Consider the following 25466-nt stretch of genomic DNA (forward strand, 5'->3'; position numbering starts at 1 on the left):
TATTTATTTTGAGAGAGAGAGTTGGGGAGGGACAGAGAGAGAAGGAGAGAGAGAGAATCCCAAGCAGGCTCACCGCTGTCAGTGAAGAGCCTGATACGGGGCTCAACCCCACGAACAGTGAGATCATGACCTGAGCCGAAATCAAGAGTTGGACGCTTAACCAACTGAACCACCCAGGTGCCCCTCCAACTTTTTTACAAGTTGAAATAATTTGAAATTATTTCAAAGTAAAAACTTGCTAAAAATATATGCAGAGGGGCGCCTGAGTGGCTCAGTCAGTTAAGCGTCCAACTTCAGCTCAGGTCATAACCTCACAGTTCATCAGTTCGAACCCCACATTGGGCTCTCTGCTGTCAGCACAAAAAAGCCTGCTTTGGATCTTCCTTCTCCCTCTCTCTCTCTGTTCCTCTCCCACTTGCTCTGTTTCTCATTCTCTCTCAAAAATAAACAAATATATACCTACAGATGGGCACCTGGCTGGCTCAGTTGGAACTCTCGATCTTGGAGTTGTGAGTTCAAGCCCCATGTTAGAGACAGAGTTTATTTAATTAAAAAAATAATAATATATGCAGAAAAAAATCTATATACGCAGGAAAACTACTCTGAGGCCACAGAATAGCTAAGTGTGGGAGGAAAACCACCCCACCAAGGCTATCCCCTAGGTGCAAACCTCTGCACTCAGTGCTCACAAAAATCACTGAGCATTTATTCCACAAGATGGCAGAGTTGCCCCAAATGCCAGAGCTGTGTTTGGAGCTGATAATGCCTCTCTGGACTAGAGGTGTGCTGCCTTCCGTGGCTCCTCCTCCTGCTGTTCAAGAGCTTCCTTCACACAGATTTCCTAGATTGTGACTCCGTCCCAGGCTAGAAATTCTAACACTGGCACCAGCTCAGGACACGATCACTAAATAGTGACTAATGTGACAGCATCCTGACCTCAAGGGACCCTGTTGGATGTTTCTGACGATGATACCGCCCTCCTTCCTGCTTACTTACATAATACATTCCTGATGAATGAGTCCTCAACAAAACTCTCTCTCCCAGCCATCTTCTAGATCATCCTGTACTCACCACTAAGTCCATGTTCCAAAAGAAACACCAGAAACATCATTCCATTTCCAGATCAACACATCTTCCTCCCTCAAATTAAAGAATTCCAAAAGCACCATCCTGTCTGGAGTACTGTCATCACTTGTACCACACACTCTTCAAACCTGGCCACCCTACTACGCCTCTTAAAGTATACACACTACTTTAACAAGTACCTTCAAGAGCTGTGGGAATCTTGTGTCACATACTATGCAACTTCTCTAAAGACAGGGACTATGTTCACTTCTCAATTTATATAGTACCCAGCATTTCATCAGAGGGCTTTAGGCACTCAGTTGGAAAATGGGAGTCACAGACTGTATCACCAGCAAGTAGAAAATGTGCAACTGTGGCTAAGTCACTCCTTTTGCCAACTATTAGGCTCTTTGCCCATAAAACAGAATTAGTAGTGAAAAATTAGAAAGAGTTTAAATATTTTTCAGGAGGGGATAGTTAAATAAATCATGGAATACCCATACAATAAAATAAATTATATGTAATTGTGAAAGGAGATAAGAACTGATGTGGAAAAATACCATAAATGAAAATGGAAAGCCATCAAATAGTATAAGAATATGATTCCATTATTGTGTTTTTTAAAACTTATCCTTATACATGTATGTTTGTATATGCACCAGAACCATGTCTGGAAGGATGGAAGGCCGGCCATACACCAAATTGTACCATGGCTCCTTCAAGAGTGAGAATGCTATCCATATAAAGGAGGACATTTCACTTGTTTTCTTTTCTTTTCTTTTTTTTTTTGGAGAGAGAGAGAGAGAGAGAGAGAGAGAGCGCGGGGGAAGCAGGGGGAGGAGACAGAGGATCTCTTCTGTCAGCACAGAGCCCGATGCAGGGCTTGAACTCACAAGCCATGAGATCATGACCTGAGCCAAAGTTGGACACCCAGCCAACTGAGTCACCCAGGCGCCCCTACTGAATACCTTTTATACTTGACCAGAGCAAACAGATCCACTGGAAGACTTATTTCTTCAGTTAAGTAGTAATATTTAATTAATTGGATCATTCATTCCATTACCTCAAGTAATTCAAGTCAATTACTTGAGCATTTCTTAGGTACCAAAACTTTGAGAGGAAGAAAGGAAAGCTGCAGGAGGTTAGGAAAACACAGAAAGTTACATAACAGATTTCTTTGACCTCAGGGAGGCACTTCTAGGAATGGATTGTCCTCGATACTCCCAGTTGATAAATGATGAATAGCATTATTGATTGACTGCCCAGCTTAAATATTTCTAGATCTGCCATAATGTTGAAAACTCTTTTTCAAAACAAAATTTCAAGTAAGTCCTTTTTTTTTTTAAAGATTCTTTTCTCTTGTGCACATGAGTGGGGGAGGGGCAGGGAGAGAGCCTGAAGCAGGCTCTGTGCTGACAGCAGAGAGCCCGATGCGGGGCTCAAACTCACGAACTGCGAGATCATTACTGAACCGAAATTGAATGCTTAACTGACTGGGTCACCCAAATGCCCCAAGTAAGTCCTAATTTTTGATGTAGTGGTTCTTTTTTTTAAAGATTCCTGTTGGATACGGGGATGAAAAAAATCAACATATATGAACAGAGAAAGAATCTGTTTTGAAAATTAATGTGAAAAGGCATTTTATTTTGTTTTCTAATGTATTTAACTAAATCACTTCAGTTATTTATTAATTTTTTTCATTGAAAAACATAACATAGCAAGAACAAAAGGTCATCCCAGACTGTGTGGACTTAGTATAACCATCACTTTTGAGTAATGAGGAGACAGCAAGTTTTTCTTAATGTTGATTTTTAAAATGAAATGTGATTTCTTACAATCAGAACACTAATTCTTTATGAGTATTAGTTCTTGATGAATTTTTATAACTACTCTGAATTAAGGCAGCTGGGACTCTTTTAAAAAATTATTTTAGGGGTGCCTGGGTGACTCAGTCGGTTGAGTGTCTAACTCTTGATCTTGGCTCAGGTAGGGACCCCAGGGTCATGGGATCGAGCCCCATGTCGGGCACCACGCTTAGCGTGGAGCCTGCTTGGGATATATATTCTCTCTCTCTCTCTCTCTCTCTCTCTCTCTCTCTCTCTCTCTCTCTTCCTCTCTCTCTCTCTCTCTCTCTTCCTCTCTCCTTCTCTCTCTCCTTCTCTCTCTATATCCCTCTGTCTCCCCGCCTCCTCTCCTTCCCTCTGTCTCTCTCCCCCACGTGTGCATGCTCTTACTCTCTAAAATAAAAAATTTTTTAATAAAAAATTATTTTATAAAGAGTCATTTTGCAGATTTTCCCCCCATAAATTTCAAAAATAATACATGCCAGGAGAAATTAAAACCAAGTAAAAGAAAACAAAAGTGAGGGGTGCCTAGGTGGCTCAGTCGGTTAAGCATCCAAATCTTGGTTTCAGCCCAGGTCATGATCTCACGGTTGGGGTTCGAGCCCTGCATCTGGCTCTCTTCTGTCAGCACAGAGCCTGCTTTGGATTCTGTGTCTCCTTCTCTCTCTGCCCCTCCCCCAGTTTGCGCTCTGTCTCTGTCTCCCTCTCAAAAATAAACAAACATTTAAAAAAATTAAAAAAAAAAAAAGATGTTCACTAAAAGTGTGCAAAACGAAAGCCGACAGATAAGAGCATACCTGCTGTGCTTGCAGGACAGCAAGAAGGCCATGTGGCTGCAGCAAAGTCAGCAGAAAGGAGAGAGTGAAGAGAGGTAACAGGTGACCAGAAGAAGCAGGGTCACTACAGGCCAATGTAAGGACTTGTGGCATGCATGAACAAATACCAACATTTCTGGACAGTGCAAGACATGAGTGCTAGCTTTATTATTCTTATTCTCTTCTGGATTTCTTTTCTAATTTATGAATATAAAAAAACCAAGTTCCCAAAAAGAGTATACTGAATGAAGACAAGATCACTTCCATAAGTAAGGTAAAAGATACCAACAAAATCCTTGGTGAAGTTCGAATAAGGTCCTGATTTTGAGAATTGTATCATGGTATTGTAATAAATACACACCAAAGTATTTAGGAGCAGAATTCTGCAACTTATTTTAAAACAATTCAGAAAAAATACTTGGAAATAAGATAAGGCCAAAGAATACTAGCTAAGTAGGAGGAAAGCAACCTTACCAATACAGAGATCCAGGTGAACACTTGAGGGCTAGCCCCCTCTCTGAGAACAAGGCACTGTCAGTAGTTCCATCAACTCCTCAAAGCAACTGACCTCACTTTAGCAGCAACTAATCAGCTCAGCCTTAACCCAGTTCAGGAAGCCTGCAATTAAGTCAGAAAGCACACCTAACAGTTTCAGAAAAGGCTCTATGATTACACTGTTGATGTTGCTCTGCCTCCATCTCCAAATGCCTAATTGCTACTCATCCTTCAAGGCCCTGTGAAAGTACCACCTTCTTCCACCCCTGCCCCCAAACCACCAACCTAAATTTCACCTCTCCCCCAGAGTCAGATCCAAATAACATTTAATGAACACTAAGACCACAAGTGCCCCATTCATCTCTGTATACTCAACAGTTAGCAGAGCTCCTTGGGCATACAGTAAGGACTCAAGTTGAGTCCTGAGTTCAATTTTCATGTGGCAAGCACACATTATTACTGCCAGTCTTCTCTCCCATAGTTTTAGGTATTTCTTATGATGCCACCTTACTTCCTGTATTACAGGCACCTGGAGCCTTATCAATGCCCCTGCACAGAAAGACCTAGGGCACTGACCAGATGTCTCATTCATTTCTCTAACCTCAAAACAATGAATTCTCAACCAATTCTCCACCAAAACATGCCTGATGGCAAACCACAGACACAACTTTCCAAACTACAATGGCTATTACCCTATGACTCTTTTACTCAAGAAAACATAAGAGAACACAAGTGCACAAAAGCTAAACTATTGTAGGCATTAACTAAATTAAACCTGGTTAATTTAAAAATAAATCATCTGCAAAAACTACTACAGGCATTACTCTAAAACTTACCTGGTTAACTTACAAGTAAATCATTTGTAAACATTCAGTATTTTAGTGACAAATAACTTCCTACTCATTTTATAACTGACAACATATCAAGACTCCGGGGGTTAGAATCACTGACCTAAACCATGCAGCAAATATCCCATTTCTAACAGGTACATAGTTTAAAAAAAAAAAAGCTGAATAAGCCTATAACTTCTATTAGGTCTTCTCCCCTATTTACTTTGTGGTTCATGTAGAATATTCACAAATGAGAGAGCTTAGAATAGTCTGGCACTTCATAGACAATAAATACTCTTGACTGAAATGAATGGACCGCAGCCCATTTTCAAAAGGCCCTGGTAACCTGAGTATGACCAAACAGGCTAAGCCCAGATTTAGAGAATAATCTGAGATCTCTGAACTTCAAAGGGCATCTATTCTATTTTACAACTTAAACAAATGCCTACCCAAGTAGCAGAATTTCAACTGCATTTTCCTCTGACTTCTAAGTCATCAAAGCAAATAGCTCAGAGCACTTATTCCTCCTAGCTCAAACTCAAGGTAATCTGACCTCTACCATTACTATAAACGCTTAGAAAATGGGCAAGTGCTTCAGTTATTTACACTGGTTGCAAAATTATTCCCCAGAAAATGCCCTGTGCAACCTGAGGCAGAAGAAGACATCAAATCTTACCATCATCGATTCCCATAGCTCATCTGTCCTACTCTCACTTGATCTTATTTCCATCCCCCCACAAACCAGAAACACAGCTAAATTAACTGACACAACAGAAACTGTACATGTGTGTGTTTTGGAAAGAGCCCCAAGCCCCACAAAATGAATTAACCTTAAAACAGGCATTGAATTTAGCCTCTAACCTAACCTCCTCACTCCTCTCCTCTGCACAGCATATTTCTTGGTGATGTAGGAACAATTCATTACTAATTTCCACTGATGTCTAATATAACCCCACCTTCAAGACAATATAATTTAAGAGCTTAGTCTGCTGAATTATAAGGAACATGGCTGTCATCTAGAGCTCTCCACACCAAGTTCTGAGATTAAATTTCCACCTCATTTGTACATCAAGTCCCTTTCCCCCACATGACAGAAAAGTAGCTTGGGAGGAGAGAAGCCCTGCCACTGACAGAAGGCTCAGCCAGAAAAGGGAGATCGCTTACACCCAAGAGCCCACAAGGCTGAAGTATAACACTCTGGACCCAGCAGGACAAAAGACCAACCTAAAGGCACCACGGATGAGCCAGGAGTGAATATGTGAGTACTCTCACTTTACTATTTTCAGAAAGCTCCTCTGCTATAGCATTTATGTTAACCACACGGCATGCTATCAAGACCCCTGTACAATACAGCAAGACCCACCCCAACTGAAATTATCCAAATAAAAGTATGCAATTCTGAAGACATACAGTCATTGTGGTGTCAGTTTTATAAACGACCCCATTAAAAACAAAACTATTTAAATGTCACTCACCTTTTAACAAAGTAAAATTTTTCTATTTGTAATTTATACTACTCCTAATATTTGGAATATGCCCTTCTAAAGAAAAGCAAAGAATTTCAAATCTTATATTCATTGTTAAACATATAAATTATAGACATATTTAGTGTAACACAAATGAGGGTACAGATGTGCAGATTTCATGACAGCTAAAACTAAATGAAGTCACAAGTATGTAGCGTCAAAATACAGAATCACCAAATATTCAACTACCCTCCTTCTCTCCAGTAAAATAACACACTAGGAAATGGGCTACACCTTTGCTCATACTGTTTACTCTGCTGGAATACCTAGCCCCCATCTATTTCTCACAGGACAGTACTATTTACCCATCGAGATTCAGCTTAAATGTAATATCTCCCAGGTTGAGATGGTCTTCAGGCAGGCACTAAGTCATACTAATCTTGTGTCAGTGTTACTTATTTCAGCACAGTGTATGGTATCTAGCAGGTTCACAGGATATTCCAACTGGGCAAGAAAAGATGTGCAACCGGAGCTTCCACACCCATGTCTGCAGAATCTCTTCTCACCTTTTCTGCCCTAAGTGCAGGAAGACCACTTCATTTAACATTTACCATTTCCCCAAGGCTCTCACTAAAAGAACTTCTCAGCATATTCTTCTCCAAGGAACAATGGGCAACCCGCAAACCTCCACAAGCTTCTTCATTCTTTCTCTGGGCTCATACATACATAAGCTCTGCTCTGGGAACTATAGAGCCCATACTCTCCACACACTGGAAAGGGAGAAGGTTACAGACCATCTATATTTGCCAAAAGAACACTTTCCAGGTCCAGAACCATGTCATCAATAAAAACTCACGAGATTTGATTCCACAGCTCATTTCTGGCTAAATTCACCAAAGGGCCATGTCTTCCCCTCATTAAGTCTGCCCTAGTTCAGGATACAGTTGAGTCTAGAAGAGAGCTACCCCATAAGTACTTAGACCTTCACAGACATCTAGGAAATGCCAAATTTTACCTACACTTAATTCCCTTCTCCCTTACTCTACCCATTTCAATTCATGGTAAGTCAAATTTTACAAAATAAACAAATTTTTAAAATTTATTTATTTAGAGAGAAAGAGAATGGAGGGGAGGGAGAGAACGGACAGGGGCAGAAAGAGAGCAAGAGAGAATCCCAAGCAGGCTCCACACTGTCAGCACAGAGCCAAACGCAGGACTCAAACCCAGAAACCATGAGATCATGACCTGCGCCGAAGCTGGACACTTAACCAACATGCGCCCCCAAAATAAAGAATTTTTTTTTAATATGAAATTTATTGTCAAACTGGTTTCCATACAACACCCAGTGCTCATCCCAAAAGATGCCCTCTTCAATACCCATCACCCACCTTCCCCACCCTCCCACCCCTCATCAACCCTCAGGTTGTTCTCAGTTTTTAAGAGTCTCTTATGCTTTGGCTCCCTCCCTCTCTAACTTCTTTTTTTTGAGAAACTTAACAGAAGTCCATGGGGGAGGGGAAGAAAAAAAAAAAGAGGTTAGAGAAGAATGTTTTAAAGATGAATGCTGATCAAGAACTTTGGGGTATGAGCTATGGGTAGGAAAAATTTTTTATTTCATAAAAATTTTTAAATGGTGACTTATACAATAATTAAAGTGACCTTTTTAATGTCTTTATTCATTTACCTTGAGAGAGAGAGAGCACAAGCAGGGAAGGGGCAGAGAGAGAGGGGAAAAGAGAATCACAAGCAAGCTTCGTCCTGTCAGCAGAGAGCTTAACACAGGGTTTGATCCTAAGCCAAGATCAAGAGTAAGATGCTTGGGGGGCACCTGGGTGGCTCAGTCAGTTAAGCTTCCGACTCCAGCTCAGGTCATGATCTTGCGGTTTGTGAGTTCGAACCCCGTGTCGGTCTCTGTGCTGACAGTTCAGACCCTGGAGCCTGCTTCAGATTCTGTATCTCCCTCTCTCTCTGCCCCTCCTCCACTCACACTCTCTCTCACTGTCTCTCAAAAATAAACAAACATTAAAAAAATTTAAAAAAAAGAAAAAAGAAAAAAGAGTAGGGTATTTGGGGCACCTGGTGGCTCAGGTCTCTCTCAAAAATAAATAAACATTAAAAAAATTAAAAAAAAAAAAAAAAAAGAGTAGGGTATTTGGGGCACCTGGTGGCTCAGATGGTTAAACATCCGACTTCAGCTCAGATCATGATCTCACAGTCTATGGGTTCGAGCCCCGCATCGGGCTCTGTGCTGACAGCTCAGAGCCTGGAGCCTGCTCCGGATTCTGTGTCTCCCTCTCTCTCTGCCCCTACCCCACTCGTGCTGTCTCTGTCAAAAATAAACAAACATTAAAAATTTTTTTTAATAAATAAATAAATAAATAAATGTTTAAAAAAAAAAAAAAAAAAAGAGTAGGGGCACCTGGGTGGCTCAGTAGGTTCAGAATCCAACTTCAGCTCAGGTCATGATCTCACAGTCCGTGGGTTTGAGTCCCCCACATCGGGCTCTGTGCTCACAGCTCAGAGCCTGGAGCCTGCTTCGGATTCTGTCTCCCTCTCTCACTGCCCCTCCTATCTCCTTCAAAAAATAAATAAACATTAAAAAAAAAAAAAAAAAAAGAGTAGGACGCTTAACCGACTGAACCACCCAGGTGCTCCAGTGATTTTTTTTTAATATGATAAAATACATATGTAATAATATTATACACATATTATGATCATAACTATTTTTTCTAAATACTGAAGGAAAATACAGTACATTTAAAATTTTAATTTTAGGGGCACCTGGGTCGCTTAGTAGGTTAAGCATTTGACTCTTGATTTTGGCTCAGGTCATGATCTCATGGTTCAGGAAACTGAGCCCCACATCCAGCTCTGCGCTGACAGCACAGAGCCTGGTTGCGATTCTCTCTCCCCCTGTCTCTCTGCCCTTCCCCTGCTCACACACACGTTCTCTCTCTCTTTCAAAATAAATAAACATTTAATTTTTTTTTAATTTCAGTGTTGTAAGTTACAATATATAAAAGACAAATGACCAAGAGAAATTAAAGTATAATGTATAGAAAAGACAAAATATCAACATCAAAACTATACAAAGGAAACCTGGCAAATCCATAATAAAAACAAACAACCCAACAGGAAATGGGCAAATAAAATGCAATAAAGACAATTTGCAGAAAAAGATTAAAATATTCAATAAACCCATGAAAAACTGTTTACTCCCATTTAAAAAAAACACAGAGCTTAAAAGACAAAGTCTTATTTCCAATATTAACATAAAGAAAATTTAAAAGATGTATAATATCCATAGAAAGCAAAGATGTAAGGGAAAATGTACTCTATCATACTCTTGGTCAAAATATTAAGTAGAATGGTCTTTGGAGGGTAATTTGTTAATGCAATTGAAAATGTACATTCTCTCAAACCCAGCAATTACACTCACAGCAAGTTATCCTTAAGGGCTATTCACCAAGTGGTCAAAAATACATGTTCAAGGTGGGGCACCTCAGTGGCTCAGTCGGTTAGGCATCCAACTCTTGATTTCGGCTCAGGTCGTTCTCATGATTCCTGAGTTCGAGCCTCAGATGGGGCTCTGTGCTGGCAACGCAGAACCTGTATGGTATTCTCTCTCTCCTTCTCCCTCTGCCCCTCTCCTACTTGTGCACTCTCTCTCTCTCAAAATAAATTTAAAATATATGTGTATATACAGTGCAGATATATATTTATGTATGTTCAAGGAATACCATTGCCATCATTGTTTGAAATATCAACTGCTCAGAAACACTCTAAATGTCTGTCAAAAGGGAAATGGCTAAATATATGATGGAACATTCTTACAAGACACCATTACTCTATCATTAAAAAGAATGAAACAAGTGTACTTACAAAGATCTCAAGAAAACTGAAAATAAGTCAGAAAACAATAAGCCTAGAATTAACCCAATTACATTTAAATTAAATTTAATTTAATTTAAATTAAATAATAAAATCTGAATTGCCTCCTTACCTATAAACATATAGAAAAGGATCTAGAAAAATAACAAACTAATAACAAGAGGGTTATCCAAGGAGAAAAGGAGCAAGATAGAAGACACTTCTCACTTTAACTCCTAATACCTCTATATTGACATTTTTATAAACAGTATATATTATTTTTTTACTGCTTTTTTAAAAGGAAAATAAAAAATAAATACACATACACACAAAAAAGTGGTTTAGATGTTCTTCACTTTAAAAGGCAAAGATCAAGATTTATTCATGGTCAGCACCATCCCGGACTCTGAACATTTACCACAAACATAACATTATAGAAATGTAACATCCAAGTAGCTATTAATGCAACAAGCAATCACTACTTTAAAAAAAAAAAATCTCTGTGTAGACATAAACGTGTACAACTTCCTAAGCTGTCTATTACCATCACGTAAAGTTTTCTCCTTCAGTAATGATAGAATAGCTCATACTACAACATCCCTTTTGCATGCAACCATTTTAAACTGGAAAAAATATTTAAAAACAAATATGAAAAGGCAATAAAGAGCAACAAAAAGCAGGCAGAAACAGGAGTTGTATATTTGGAATAAGAGAAGGGCACTAGGTAACTTTCCCATCTCTTAAGTCTTTTCACCTAAAGGCAGGCTCCAGTCAGTAACACTGGGCAGCTAAAACTCAAGTAAGACATCTTTAGACTTACTGGTTCAAGAAACAAAAGGCAAACTTCAGTGCAACTACAACAGCTGGCAAATGAGGAAGAAAGTCCTAAAAAAGAAGAGAGTCACAAAAGGGTGGCTTCAATTTCTACACATAAACTCTGCCTAAATCTCTGGCTGATCTTTGAATGAACAGTTTCAAGCAGCCCAATTAAAGCTAAAAGAACTGAGCAAAAGTTTCGGCTACTGTCCCCTGCAGAGAAAAAGAATTTGGAATGTGAGTTCAGCCAAATTAATTGCCCTTTCAAACAAAGAGATCAGCATTCTTCAGAGGAAATAAACATAAGCCAGGCTCTACAACATATCAGACACCATGTGCAGGATGCAATCCAAAACATTAGACACATGAAGAAAAGGGAAAACGTGACCTACAGTCAAGAGAAAGATCAATGGAGATTAGCTTCAAGATAATCTAGGTGGCAGATTATCAGGGACTTTAATGCAACTATAAAAACTACGCTCATAATGAACATACAGACTCCCAAGATCTCAGCAGAGAGTCTAGTGAGAAAAAAGGGAATTCTAGAACTAAAAAAGCATCAAAAATAAAAAAGTTCACAGGATGGGGTTAAGAGCAGATTGGAATCAAGAGAAGAAAGAATTTGAAAACAGAAATTATTCAATCTGAAAAAGAGGGGAAAAAGAGGAGGAAAAGAGTGAAAAAGAAAAGAAAAAATCAACAAATCCCAAGGACCTGTGGCACAATATCAAAAGGTCTAACATAAGCATAATGTGAATCACCAAAGAAGACAGAGAGAATGGGACACAATATTCACAGAAATAATGGTTGAAACTTGACAAAAACCACTAATTTTCAAATTCAAACTCACTCTCAAGTAGGTTTAAAAAAAAAACACAAAAGCTAAATACATTATAGTCAAACTGCTAAAAAGCAGAGAGAGAAATCTTAAAAGAAACCAAAAAGAAAATAACACATTACAAACAGAAACAATGATATGAATGATTACTATCTTCTCTTCAGAAACAACAGAGGCCAGGGGCGCCTGGGTGGCTCAGTCGGCTAAGCGTCTGACTTCAGCTCAGGTCATGATCTCACAGTCTGTGAATTTGAGCCCCGCGTTGAGCTCTGTGCTGACAGCTCAGAGACTGGAGCCTGCTTCAGATTCTGTGTCTCCCTCTCTCTCTGACCCTCCCCTGCTCATACTCTGTCTCTCTCTGTCTCAAAAAAAAAAAAAAAAAGAAACAAACAAACAAACAAACAACAGAGGCCAGAGGACCATGAACAACACCTTTACAGTACTTAAAAAGAAAAACAAAACAAAATTGTAAACCCCAAATTCTATACCCAGTGAAGAAAATATCCTTCAAGATTGAAAGTTAAATAAAGTCATGTCCAGATAAACAAAAACCAAAAGAATTTGTCACCAGGAAACCTACGCTACAAGAAAGAAGTACAGGAAAGTTTTCAGGCTGAAATGTAATCTTCAGGAAGATATGAAGAAGTGGGAATGGTAAATATGTGCATAAATAAGACTCTTGTGTCTTCATCACCTTTGTAATACAGAATTATTAAGAGCAAAAATTATAATACTGTTCTGTGGATTTTACAGCTTCCAAGAGGCAACTAGAGCACAAAAGAGGGAAGGATTCAATGACTACACGTTTTAGATAAAGTGGTTCAATATTAAAAGTAAACTGCAAAAAGCTTAGGATATATATCATAATTCCTACACTAACCTCTAAAACAAATTCTAAGAAGTATACCTAGAAGCTAATAGAAAAAATTAAAATGAAATTTGAAAAAAACTCAATTAACCTAAAAAAACAGGAAGGGAGGAAAAGAACAAAACACAGGATAAACAGGAAACAAAAAGCAAAATGGTAGTAAACCTAAAAGCAATAATATCAATACTCATATTTAATGTAAACAGACTACACACTGCAGTTTAAAATCAAAATAGGTATATGCCACCTATAAAAGACACAATTTGAATTTAAAGACACTGTTATGTTGAAAGAAAAGTGATAGAAATAGATACACCGTGCATACAGAAAGCAAAAGTACCTGTACTAATAGCAGGTAAAGTAGACTTTAAGTCAAAGATCATTACCAAAAATAGCATGATATTTCACATTACAAAGAGGACAATTCATCATGAGGACATAACAATTATAAATACATATGCACCTAATAACAAAACTTCAAAATACATGAAGCAAAACTGACAGAATTCTTTGGAGAAATAGACAAATCCACAATCACGGTTAGAGATTTTTAACACCCCTCTCTTGGTAACTGATAGAACAGATATAAAATGGCAGCACACACATTTTTTTTTTTCAAATATATATGGAACATTCACCAAGACAGATCATATGCTTGGCCATAAAATAAATCCCAACAAATATTAGAAGACTGAAATCCTACAAAGTATGTTCTCTGACTACAATGGAATTACATTAGAAATCAGTACCAATAAGGTATCTCTAAAAAGTCCAATATTAGGAAATGAAACAACATGCTTCAAAGTAAGCCATTATCAGCAAATAAATCACAAGATATCTTAAATTGAAAGAAACTGAAAATACAACAACGTATCAAAATCTGTAGGATGTAGCTAAAGTAGTGCTTAATGGGAAATTTGTAATTTTATTTTGTTTGTAATTTTAAATGTTAATACTGGAAAAGAAAATCTAAAATCAATGACCTAAGTTTCTAGAAAAATGTAAGGGAAGAAAATAAGATCGCAATAGAAATCAATGACCATTTAAAAAGACAAATAGAGAAAATTAAGATAAAAGGTTGGTTCTTTGAAACTATCAACAAAATTGATAAATCCCTAAGTATACTAATCAAAAGAGATGGAACACAAATTGGCAATATCAGAAATGAAAAGGATATAGCATTAAAATAAGGAAAAGTTATTAATAAAAGGTGAAAAAACATCATTAGAAACGTCTTGTCTTTTTTTTTAGTTCACAAAGCAGAAGCAAAAGCATATAGAGAAGAGAATTATCTTAACACTAAATAGGAACCTGCCACAGTAGAAATCTCTTGTAACTCAGCAAGAGGAGAAGCCGATTCTGTCTTCATGCTGTTTTCTCCCATTGACTTGCAGTTCAACTCCAAGCCTGCAGCCCCCAATCCATCACCAAAGGAGTGGCAAGTCAATGCAGATGAGACCTGGTCAGCTTCCAAAGGAGATTTCAACTGACCTAGAAGAAAAAAAAGAAAGCCTAGGGAACATACACATTTATATAATCAACCAAAAGTCCCACAGCAGACTAAGAAATCCAGGGACTTTTGATAAGAAGCCATTCACATCGCAGCATACAAGAATTCATTCACAGGTTCCAGCACATAGAGCCAGAGTTGTGAGCATCTCAAAGAAAAAGGCTAATAAGAGACCAAAGTGAATATATTTTTCTTGAAGTGTTAACAAAAAGGCAGAAGCACTGAAGAGAGATAGCACCAGAAAGACAGACAGAGGGACAGGACTCTTCAAGCACTGTACCTCCAACGAAACATTCAGACACATACAAGTAAAACCAATCACAAACGTGTACAGAAAGTTTGTCTACTGAATCATCAGTGAAGAATAGTATAATAAACACTGCAACTCATTCAAAAATTTGATTTCAACACCATCTAAAACTTGTGGAAGGTAGTATACAATGATTTAGATGGGTTCTTCCTAGACAGGCAAGCTGGTAAGACAATTCCAGAACAGATTCTGACTCACCTTCTTCAGATTCCTTGTTAATGGATGATGTGTTTTGCAAAGGATCAGTATTAACCGTATCAACCAAATCTGATACAACCAAGTCAGGATCTAGGATTTCATGCGTCCCATTAGTGGACAGCCTGGAGGACCGTCTCCTCGATAAGTCTTTGTCAGTGGTTTCCGAGTAGGTTTTTGACTTTTCCTGGGCTATAAACCATTAAGAGAGGCATAGTCAAGAACCCAAGAAGAAGAAACAACTCTGCTATTCCAAATTTCTGGGCTGGTTACCCCTACAAGGGCTTAAAGAGACTTCTGGAATATTAGGCCAGTAATAAAAGGAAATATCCTTTCTTAATTTGTAGTTTTAAGTAAAGGCACAGTCTCTCTGCCAGGATAGAATTATCCTTGTTCATGGTTTGAAAATTTGTTTTTGAGATCACGCCCTATCTTTTAATCCATTTTTTTTCAAATTTTTTTTAGCGTTTATTTATTTTCAAGAGATACAGCACAAGCTGGGGATGGGCGGAGAGAGAGGGAGACACAGAATCTGAAGCAGGCTCCAGGCTCTGAGCTGTCAGCACGGAGTCCGATGCAGGGCTTGAACTCACGAGCTGTGAGATCATGACCTGAGCTGAAGTCGGATGCTTAACCAACTAAGCCACCCAGGTGCCCCAAGGTCACACCTATCTTGACAACTAAGTTCTATTTTAGGGCATCCCAACTTAAAAGTTTGTGTACTAATTTTCAAAGTCAATAAAGTTTATAAAGCCTTAGAACCATTACAAATCCTTTTCAGAGCCAAAGCACTTTTTAATCAATAAATAAGATTTTTTAATGTTTATTTTTGAGAGAGAAAGAGACAGCATGCATGCAAAGGGGAGGGGCAGAGAGAGAGGGGTACAGAGGATCTGAAGTGGGCTCCATGCTGACAAGACAGTCCAATACGGGGCTCAAACTCACGAATCACGAGATCATGACCTGAGCCGAAGTCGGATGTTTAACCAACTGAGCCACTCAGGTGCCCCATAAATAGCATTTTTAAAGTTTCACTTAGCATATGAAATCCGTCCCTTCCTAAACCATTAAATTTCCAATGGAAATGTAGTTTATGGGCATGAAGATGACACCACTAAGCCCAACATTAATATAGTTTGTGCTTTGGGATTTATTTTTCTTCAGGCAAAACTCCTTCTGATCCAACCCAAATCATCCACATCAGCTCCTGTGATCAAAAACAGCATTAGAGTCTATATATTGAAAATAGGAAACAACAGGAGTACAGGGGAAACTAACCCAATCAACATCAAGTTCTAGCCGCACATACACAAACTGGAGACTCACATGAATTTTTGTCAAGCCGAGAACGTTTTAATGGGACGTCACTTCCTTTTGATATTTTCCGTCTTCTCAATTCCAATGTTATTGGTTGCAAAGTTTGAGAGTTTGAATCCACAGCTACAGTGTATATAAAACACACAAAAAAATTATGCAATTTCTTAGTGCTCAGTCTTCATGATTATATATAAATAAAACACATGCACACACACACTCACATAATAAACAGACCCTCAAAGGGCTAATAAAAAAACAAAAGTGTAATGGGTAAGACACTACTTCCTTAACATGAGATGCTGATACCTGTAGACTGACATCCTTCATCTCTTTTTTAAAGATTTATTTCTTCATTTAAGTAATCTCTACACCCAATGTGGGGTTCAAACACAAGGCCCCGAAATCAAGAGTCGCATGCTCTACTGACTGAGCCAGCCAAACGCCCCTTCCTTCATCTCTTTTTTTGGTTTCTCCTATGACTCAGCTCTACATACACTTCTCTCCTAAAATCCTCTCTTTAAAACCCTACACCCCAACATGACTACTTTAAAACATGACAGTGCAGGGGCGCCTGGGTGGCTCGGTCGGTTAAGTGTCCGACTTCGGCTCAGGTCATGATCTCATGGTCCGTGAGTTCGAGCCCCGCATCGGGCTCTGTGCTGACTGCTCAGAGCCTGGAGCCTGTTTCAGATTCTGTTTCTCCCTCTCTCTCTGCCCCTCCCCTGTTCATGCTCTGTCCCTCTCTGTCTCAAAAATAAATAAACGTTAAAAAAATAAAAAATTAAAAAAAAAACATGACAGTGCAAGGGCAATAAAAAAGTCATTTTTACCACCATCAAATCTCCTCACCAAAACTTGACTTATCTGTGGCACCTGGATGGCTCAGTCAGTTGAACATCCAACTTTGGCTCAGGTCATGATCTCATGGTTCGTGAGTTCAAGACCCACATCAGGCTCGCTGCCGTTAGCACAGTGCCCATTTTGGATCCTCTGTCCCCCTCTATCTGCCCCTCCCCCCCCTTGCACTCTCTCAAAAATAAATAAACATTAAAATAAAACAAAACTTGATTTATCCAATACTCAGGAAATTCACCATGCAGGCTAATTCCTAAGATATATACCTGGGACTACAGCCTAAGTATTGTTTTCAATCTCTACTTGCTAAATTAGTTAGGTTGGCATTGGTCCTAGTTGTGAGGGACCAAAAAGAATGTCAACATTTATAACCTCTTAAAAACAATTCCAGAAAAATCTCAGGAGACTACACTATTTGATAGTCAGTGTTCCAGGCAAGGCTGCTGATCCCCAACAAATCCAGCTCTGACACAATTTAGCAGTGCAGACTCTAAACCCTTGGATAGTACCCACTCTTTATTTTTAAACCCAACACTTAAGAAGCTCTCCCCAATCACAAAAGATGAGAATCCAAAACAGGCAGAAGAAAAAACAAAAAGAAATGAAACCAGGAAGCTTGTGGGGAAGATAGAGTTTGGGGGGGGGGGGGGGGGAAGGGCGGGGCGCGGTGTCTGATGAAGGCTGAAAGGAGAAAGGAAGAAAGGGAAAAGGAATAAGGGGGGGGGGGGGGGCGCGCGCGCAAGAAGAAGACTCCTTGAAGACCAGTAGCTTCAGATTGGCCGTGTCGAAAAACCAAACAAGAGACAGGGCTGAGGTCTGAGGAGGCAAACCTGAGTGTGCTAAACTTCTTGGCTCTTCCTGTGTTCAATCTTCCCAATATGCCAACATTATTTTGTTCCAAGTGGTTAGAACTTGGAATCACAAACATTCCAAATTAAACACAACTACAAACAACCCTCCTTAAATAGCTCAGATCCTGTTCCAATTAAGTCTGTAAAATTTAGAGAGCTCAATGCTTCACTGGGTCAATGAACTTGTGCTAATTAATTTTTAAAGGAGATTTGAACTACATAGGACATATTTGACAAACATTTTTACTTTGATACCACATACAATCCAGGGCTGACTACATAGAACAGTAGTGTTTTCCAAACTCTTCTTACAATAAGAATCCTCTGGGAAGGCTATTAACAATTTCAGAGATTCTGACTGGAGAGAAATGCCTGAGGCAAACTTGGAAAACACCATTTCTCTATCAAATCGATCCTATTTGATATGAGATCTTACACTCACAAAATAAAAGCAATAAACTGAATGCCTCCCCACCTTTTTTAATCTGAGTGAAGCCAAGTGGCTTCAAAGCGCAGTCAGCAACGTTGAGTGCAACCACCCCAGTATATACTTTCGGGAGGGTATAAGCCAGAGCATGAACAGCTGAAGGGGAATCAGTTTCAGAGCACTCACTTCTCATAGACATGCTTTCCTAAGCTGAGATGAGGACACATAAGATTTCCACTAGTTCTCATTTTCCACCTCTTCTTGCACAAGTGCCCTTCTCCTACTTAAATAAAAAGGCCTGCATAACACACATCCTACATCTTAACACGGTACACTGCCCAGAGGTTTAAAAACCTCCAGACTTTCTCAACTGGGATTCCTCATCTGAACACAGAACACAGAGATAATTTTCTCAATTCTCCCAAGGATGGTTTATAACTAGTAGCATTCTCAATGCATGGAGATGTCAATTCATTACGGATGCCTTGGGCAGTGGGGTTTAATTCTCTCCCAGAACCCTGCAGAGGAAGTAGTGAATTTATACGAGTACTAATAGAAATAGGAGAGCCACAAATGCAAGCTATACGTGTAATTTTCAATTTTTTAGTTCAAAAAAAGTGAATTTATAATTTTACTTAACCCAACACATCTAAAAACATCATTTTAACATAAAAAAATGATTAATGAGATATTTTACATTCCTTTTGTTTTTTTGCACCCAGTATTTGAATTCCAGAGTATATTTTACACTCACAGTACATCTCAATTCAGACTAGCCACATTTCAAGTGCTCAATAACCACCTGTGGCCAGTGGCTACCATACTGGACAGTACAGGTCTAGGCCATCATTAGGCCTAGGGACAATGCCAGCATGCTTTAGCTTTTGAGAGCAAAATTCAGTTAAACATCCTCTGAAGGACGTGGTGCCTTCATTCATCTGGGAAGAAATCCTTTTATATCTAATTTCCTATCTTAGAATTAGAACTCAGATGTGAAAAGGTTGTCTACTGGGAATGAGTATTAATACATTTATTTGAAGTAAATTCAGACAGACTTTTTTTTCCCACAGAAATGAAGTCTGATGTAGCTGCCTGGATCAACAGGACTGGCTTTGCATTCCACATCACGCAGGACCAAAGAATAAGCTAACTCTATAGTTGCGCAGTTGTGATAAAAATACATTTTATGTCATATTTTATATTTTAAATATATCATTTGCACCTATTTAAACTTGTCCAATGAATGAGCTAACTCTATAGTTGTGCAGTTATGATGAAAATACATTTTGTGTCTTATTTTGTATTTTAAATATATCATTTGCACCTATTTAAACTTGTCCAATGAATGAGCTAACTCTATAGTTGTGCAGTTATGATGAAAATACATTTTGTGTCTTATTTTGTATTTTAAATATATCATTTGCACCTATTTAAACTTGTGATAAAAATAGATACCCTCTAAAACATACTAGGGGATTCATAATTTTTCAATATTCATGTAGGAAATATGCAAGCAAGAATGTCTGAAGACCACTGCCAGATGATCACAGCCAGCATTTAGTCTAGACATTCTAAGTGTTCTTCATGCCACTGCATTGACTAGAGAAGGAGTGTTTGGCCTAGGAAGAAATTCAGGATGTGCTTCATTCTTGGTTATTCTAAAGAATTCCAAATTTCAACTTTTTAGAATAACTATACATTCTTCCCTAAATCTGTACCTTTAACCGTAACTCTTACCAAGTACCCAACTCAGCTTTTTACTTAGACTGTGAAAATGTCCAATCAATAATCACTCTCCAGAGAGCTCAACTTCAAAATGTACATATGCCTTCCTAGGTCCAGTGTTCTTTGGCCCTGCCTCTATCTGATGCCCACATGTATTTACTTCTCCTTTCCTCCTTCATGTCTCTCAAGAAAACTATTATTTCCTAATCCCAGGTTCTTTTAAGCTTCCTTATATTGAGATCAGTTGAATAGGCACAGGCAAAAGGCCTTAGCTTGTTAGGTTTTACCACATAAGCTGAAGCATCTAGTGGACAGTTACACACCACTCCAGAAGCTCAGTAAAGGACATGTGTCCCAACTTACATTCATCTGGCTACACACCTCCCTTAAATTCTGCTCCACAGATCACAGAACGATTCAAAGTCAGGCACAAAAATTAAGGATTGAAGTATGGAAGTGACAGAGAACCACAAAGAGCCACAGAACAACACTCTGGCATTGCCACTGCAGACCCCACATGGGAAACTCACCAGCAGGAGCTATGGAAGGAGGCCTGCCTCGTTTTCTTTTTGGCTCCCTCAAGTTTTCTTGTGGACTCTTCACAATGTCATTTTCAGGTTTCTTATCCACTTGAGCATCTCCAGAGTACTCCCTGTCATTTTCTGAAATGTTCTCCTTATCTTCCTTCTCGTTCTTGGGGAGGCTTTTCTCTGACACCTTCCCCTTTTCAGAACAGATTAACTTTCCTTCTTTATCAGGCTGCTTGGGTCGCTTTTCTGTCTTTAAGGCTTTGTCCTCTTTGTCTTTCTTCACGTTGACAGTGGCTTTTCTTTGTTCTTTAAACTTCTCTCGTTTATCAGGAGATGATGGAAGACTTTTGTGGTCTGTTTCTTTAGGCCTAGCATTACCCACAATATTCTAAAATGAGCAAAATAGCGATGAAACACACTTTGTAATTACTTGCAAATATAAAATCAGGTGGGTTTTTTTTTTTTTGCAAACATATGAAGACAAACAAATTAAAACAGGACATATGCTATGTCACAAAATGGAAAGAACCACTGAAAATACCCTTCCATACTCTGAGGCTTGAGAACCAATCCTAAATTAAAAAAAAAAAAAAAAAAAAAAAGTCGTGGTCAATTCCTTCTGAGACAGAATGATCTATATTTTGATTAAGTCACTGGATAATTAAAGGGACAAATACCCCAGGGACCTCTTCTGCAAAGCAATCTTTCTGACAGAGGTATTCTAAGAAAATGTCTCCAAGCTACATCCTTCTCGTCCCAAGCATGACTATACAGACCCAGGGCCTTTCAGAGGCCTGGCTCAGTTTGCCAGTGGATGCTGATGCCCTGTGTAGAGAAGAACACAAACTGATAAATGGAAGCTGAACAGGAAAGCTGTAAAGACTGTCTAACCCAGAAGCAGGGTCTTTGCTTCCTTAATCAGGTAAAGGCTATGCCCAAGCCAATAAATCACCTACTGTGCTCCTGAGCTACTGAGTTTTTGTCCACTGGACAGAAGTATTACTTCTTGGTTACTTTCCTCCTAAATGACTTTTTAAAGCATCCTAAAAATCGTGTGTCCTAATATGACTGCTCCTAATAAAGTCAGCTCTGAAAGCTCTAGAGTTTGCAAAACTACAATTAAATTTGTATGTGTATCTCTCTTCCAAGACCTCAAGAGAACAGCAGGGACCACCATATCAAGTGCATATGGAATTCCCAGCACCAAGCACGCACTAGGCATGCAGATCTCTCACAAAAGCTGGAAGGAGTACCTAAATATTCAGTAAGTGAAAGTTTAATTTGTCCCATAAGGATAAATAATAAACAAGGTTAGGCCCTGGAAGAAAATTTTTCAGATCCCCAAAATTTTCTGAAAGCAGTCAGGTTTGAGAGCAAGCATTCCTCAGTAACTGCTGGCAGAATCATAAATGACAACCACCTTAGGGGGAGGGGCAGCATGTTGGCAATCTGTGTCAAAGAATTAGAACTAGAATGAATTCATAGAAATTAAATTTTCTGACAGAATAATCAGACTTATATATTCAAATTTACAAATATCCTTATAAATGACCATTAGGGAATTAATTACACAAAGCAGAGTTATATACATATTACACAATACTAAATAGCCAGGAAAAGCCATATTATCATATACTATTAAGAACTTAGGAAAATGTTATTTTGTTAAAAGAGCAAGATATAACCCCCATATTAAAAAAAGAGCAAGATATAGAATACTAATATAACCATATGACCCCAATTTTGAAAATATATATTAATATTTACAAAAAACACAGAAGGATATATGCCAATCTGTTAAGAGCAATTGTATTTAGATAATAGAATTACATCATTTTTACTTTCGTTGTGCTTTTCTATAGTTTCCAAATTTTCTACAGTTAATATGTCATTTTTATAACTTCAAAAAAGATAAATATCCCTAACACATAAATTATCAAAACATTTAGAACAATATGGTCATACAGAAAAAAACCTCAATCTATTCTAGTAATATATGAAAATACCTTTAGAAATTGTCTGTGACAGATACTTTTAATGAGTTAAGCTTTGGAGGTACATAACCATCCACTGCCATGGCTGCAGGCCAGGGGCTGCTCTCCAACGCTTGGGTGCCTTGTCTGGAGCTAGGGCCTTAGGGCTGGTCTCCTATGGGGGTGCAGGGCACTCAGTTTCCAGATGCCTAAGGGAAGAAGCTTTTTAACAAGGCCAACAAACACCGCTTCTTACCCAGCCTGGCCCTGTTAGGTGTGCTCCACTGCAGAAAGGCCCTTGGAGCCAAGTTACTGCTAGCCTTTGAAACCACCTTATTCTGTACCAGCTTTTGATACCAAGTTGTGAGTAGAAACCCCAGCGTCCAGACTTTGGTCCCTATGGGAGGGAGCCTGATAATCTTGGGCTGGCTTGCCTTAGCTCTTTGAGCTTCCTTGTATTTAATTTCTGGGTACTTTTTTGAGAGTTGGAGCAGGGAGAGGATTAAAAGAGAAAGGCAAATTGAAAGTTAAGCTCTGTATATAGCCTTATGGAACCCTACATTCTTAGGGCTGAAGAGACCTGAGAAGTCTTTTAACTAAATATGATGCCCTCGTTGAAAAAACAAATACAAGCAGGAGCCATGGGCCTGCACCTGACTACCCACCAGGTCTGAGATGAAGTGAGACACTCAGGGACAGCTGGGAATTGGGAAATGAAGCACCCACAAATCCACAGTGGGTAAGGTGCTTATCTCCAACCCAAAGCATCTCAAGTGCTATCAATCAATTTATTCAGTACAGCAAAGTAAACAGTTGAATGTTATCTGGAGCCCTACATTTCCATTTGGGGAGATTCTGGGTACAATCTGACAATTCTGAACAAATTCTTAATACGGTCCTCTATTATTAACTTACTCCACAAACTCAACACAAAAACTGCCAAAGGGGCGCCTGAGTGGCTCAGTTGGTTAAGAGTCCAGCCAACTCTTGTTTTGAGCTCAGGTCATGGTCTCACGGTTTCATGAGTTCGCGCCCTGCATCAGGCTCCGTGCTAACAGCATGGAGCCTGCTTGGGATTCTCTTTCTCTCTCTCTGTCCCTCCCCCACTCACTCTGTCTCTGTCTCTCTCAAAAGAAACAAATAAAAACTTTTAAACTTTTAAAAACTTTTGTCAAATTTAAGGCCAAAATCACTTTTTAAATTTTAAATAAACTCTACGCCACACATGGGGCTCAAATTCACAACCCTGTGATCAAGAGTCACATGCTCTGGCTGAGCCATCCAAGCAGCACACAAAATTCGATTTTAGTGTACTGTATAGCACTTCCTTAGATGCCTAAGCAGCAAACGATGGAAGAGAAAAAACCTCAAGGCTAAAGCTTTATAACTGTTTCAATTTTCTGAAAAGGAAAACCAGCAAAAGGCAAAAACATTCTTAAGGCTACCTTTAAAGATACCAAGTATCATAATCCTTTGAAAATGTTAAATATAGGTACAGAAGAATTTACTAAAACTTGTGATAAGCATTTGATCATAAGAAAAGACAGGTCCCAGCATCAACAAATACTGTCACATCAAAAACTACCCAAAGAGGTGAGTAACAATTATTAATGATCAGAATTGTTAAAACATTAATATCCAAATTTTGATCTTGCTTTCCCCTCAACTATTTCATTAGGGCATACACATGAAAAAAAGACTAAAGGGGAAAAAATGAAAAGAGTAGGCAACAATTTCTAGATGGTCATGTCTAGATGGACCACATTTCTAGTATCAAAACTCTTGTCCCATGCTCAAGCAAACAAGTGCATGGTGACCAGCACAAAAGGAAACAAAATTTTCAAACCAGGCATATGTAGCACAAATGATTGCCAAATACACACCAAACTGCAGTTTTGAAACCACCAAGTCATGATCCTGAGCTGAAGGGACTAAGTTAGATGAGGAGAAAATACACTCTAGGTTTCCTCAAGCGTTTCAGCACGTTCCCTATGATGAGTAACAGCTCTGGGGACAGGGCACAGGGAGAGAGAAAAAAAAGAGTAATAAGGAGACACTTTTGAGAAAAGATGAGGAAAACAGATAACAGGAAATGGCAGAGAGGGAAAAATATTAACAATTTCTGAAAACCTGCATATTGCTTTCTAGTGAAATTGTGTCAGGTAAAGGAAATAAAGACTTTGCCATCATAAACAAATATAATGCCTTTATTTGAGAAACAAAATTGCAATGTCAGTATTATTCATACCACAAAGCACAAAACCACATTTCTCACCTGATCTTTGGAAAAAGCTTTGACATGAATATGTTTGACAGTCTGAACTACTCCATCATAAAATTTCACAGTGTAAGTACCTAAAATTCAAGGAGATACCATGATTTAAGTTGCAGTTTCATGAAAGCAACAAAACTTTTCAAAGCATAAATACAAGGGAGCTCCAACCACAACAATAAATGTATGAGAATTACAATATTAGGAATCAGTCTTATTTATGTCCAAGATAATAACTAATATGCATGCCTTCATTTCTTAGTCAACATTACATAGTAAGTTTTCTCTTAATCTATACAAATCAAAATCCATCAAAAACAGCTCATTTGGGGGATGGCTGGGTGGCTCAGTTGGTTGGGCATCCTGACTCTTGGTTTTGGTTCAGGTCATGATCTCTCAGTTCGTGAGTTTGAGCCTCACGTTGGGCTCCACACTGACCAGAGCCTGCTTAGGGATTCTCTCTCTCTGCCCCTCCCTCTCTGCTCATGTTCTCTCTCTCTCTCTCTCTTTCTCAAAATAAATAAACTTAAGAAAAAAAAACAGCTCATTTTTATGATGTTTCATTAAAAGAAAAAAAATGCACTGAATTTAGGC

At 38.7% G+C, this 25466-nt stretch overlaps 1 protein-coding gene and 1 pseudogene across 4 annotated transcripts in view; one reads left to right on the forward strand and one right to left on the reverse strand.

The window, feature by feature from the left end:
* Positions 1-25466, reverse strand: part of PHF20 (PHD finger protein 20) — a 171277-nt gene that overhangs the window by 56011 nt on the left and 89800 nt on the right. For all 4 annotated transcript variants that reach the window (XM_042931062.1, XM_042931060.1, XM_042931059.1 and 1 more), the window contains exons 5-9: positions 24876-24955; positions 20628-21015; positions 16249-16362; positions 14926-15114; positions 14219-14398 (exon numbers count right to left, since the gene is read on the reverse strand). In XM_042931062.1, coding sequence (XP_042786996.1) covers positions 14219-14398; positions 14926-15114; positions 16249-16362; positions 20628-21015; positions 24876-24955 — 951 coding nt within the window. The remainder of the gene's footprint in view (positions 1-14218; positions 14399-14925; positions 15115-16248; positions 16363-20627; positions 21016-24875; positions 24956-25466) is intronic.
* Positions 21692-23161, forward strand: LOC122216684 (annotated as a pseudogene).

Source organism: Panthera leo, chromosome A3, assembly GCF_018350215.1.
Source record: "Panthera leo isolate Ple1 chromosome A3, P.leo_Ple1_pat1.1, whole genome shotgun sequence".
Taxonomy (NCBI): Eukaryota; Metazoa; Chordata; class Mammalia; order Carnivora; family Felidae; genus Panthera; species Panthera leo.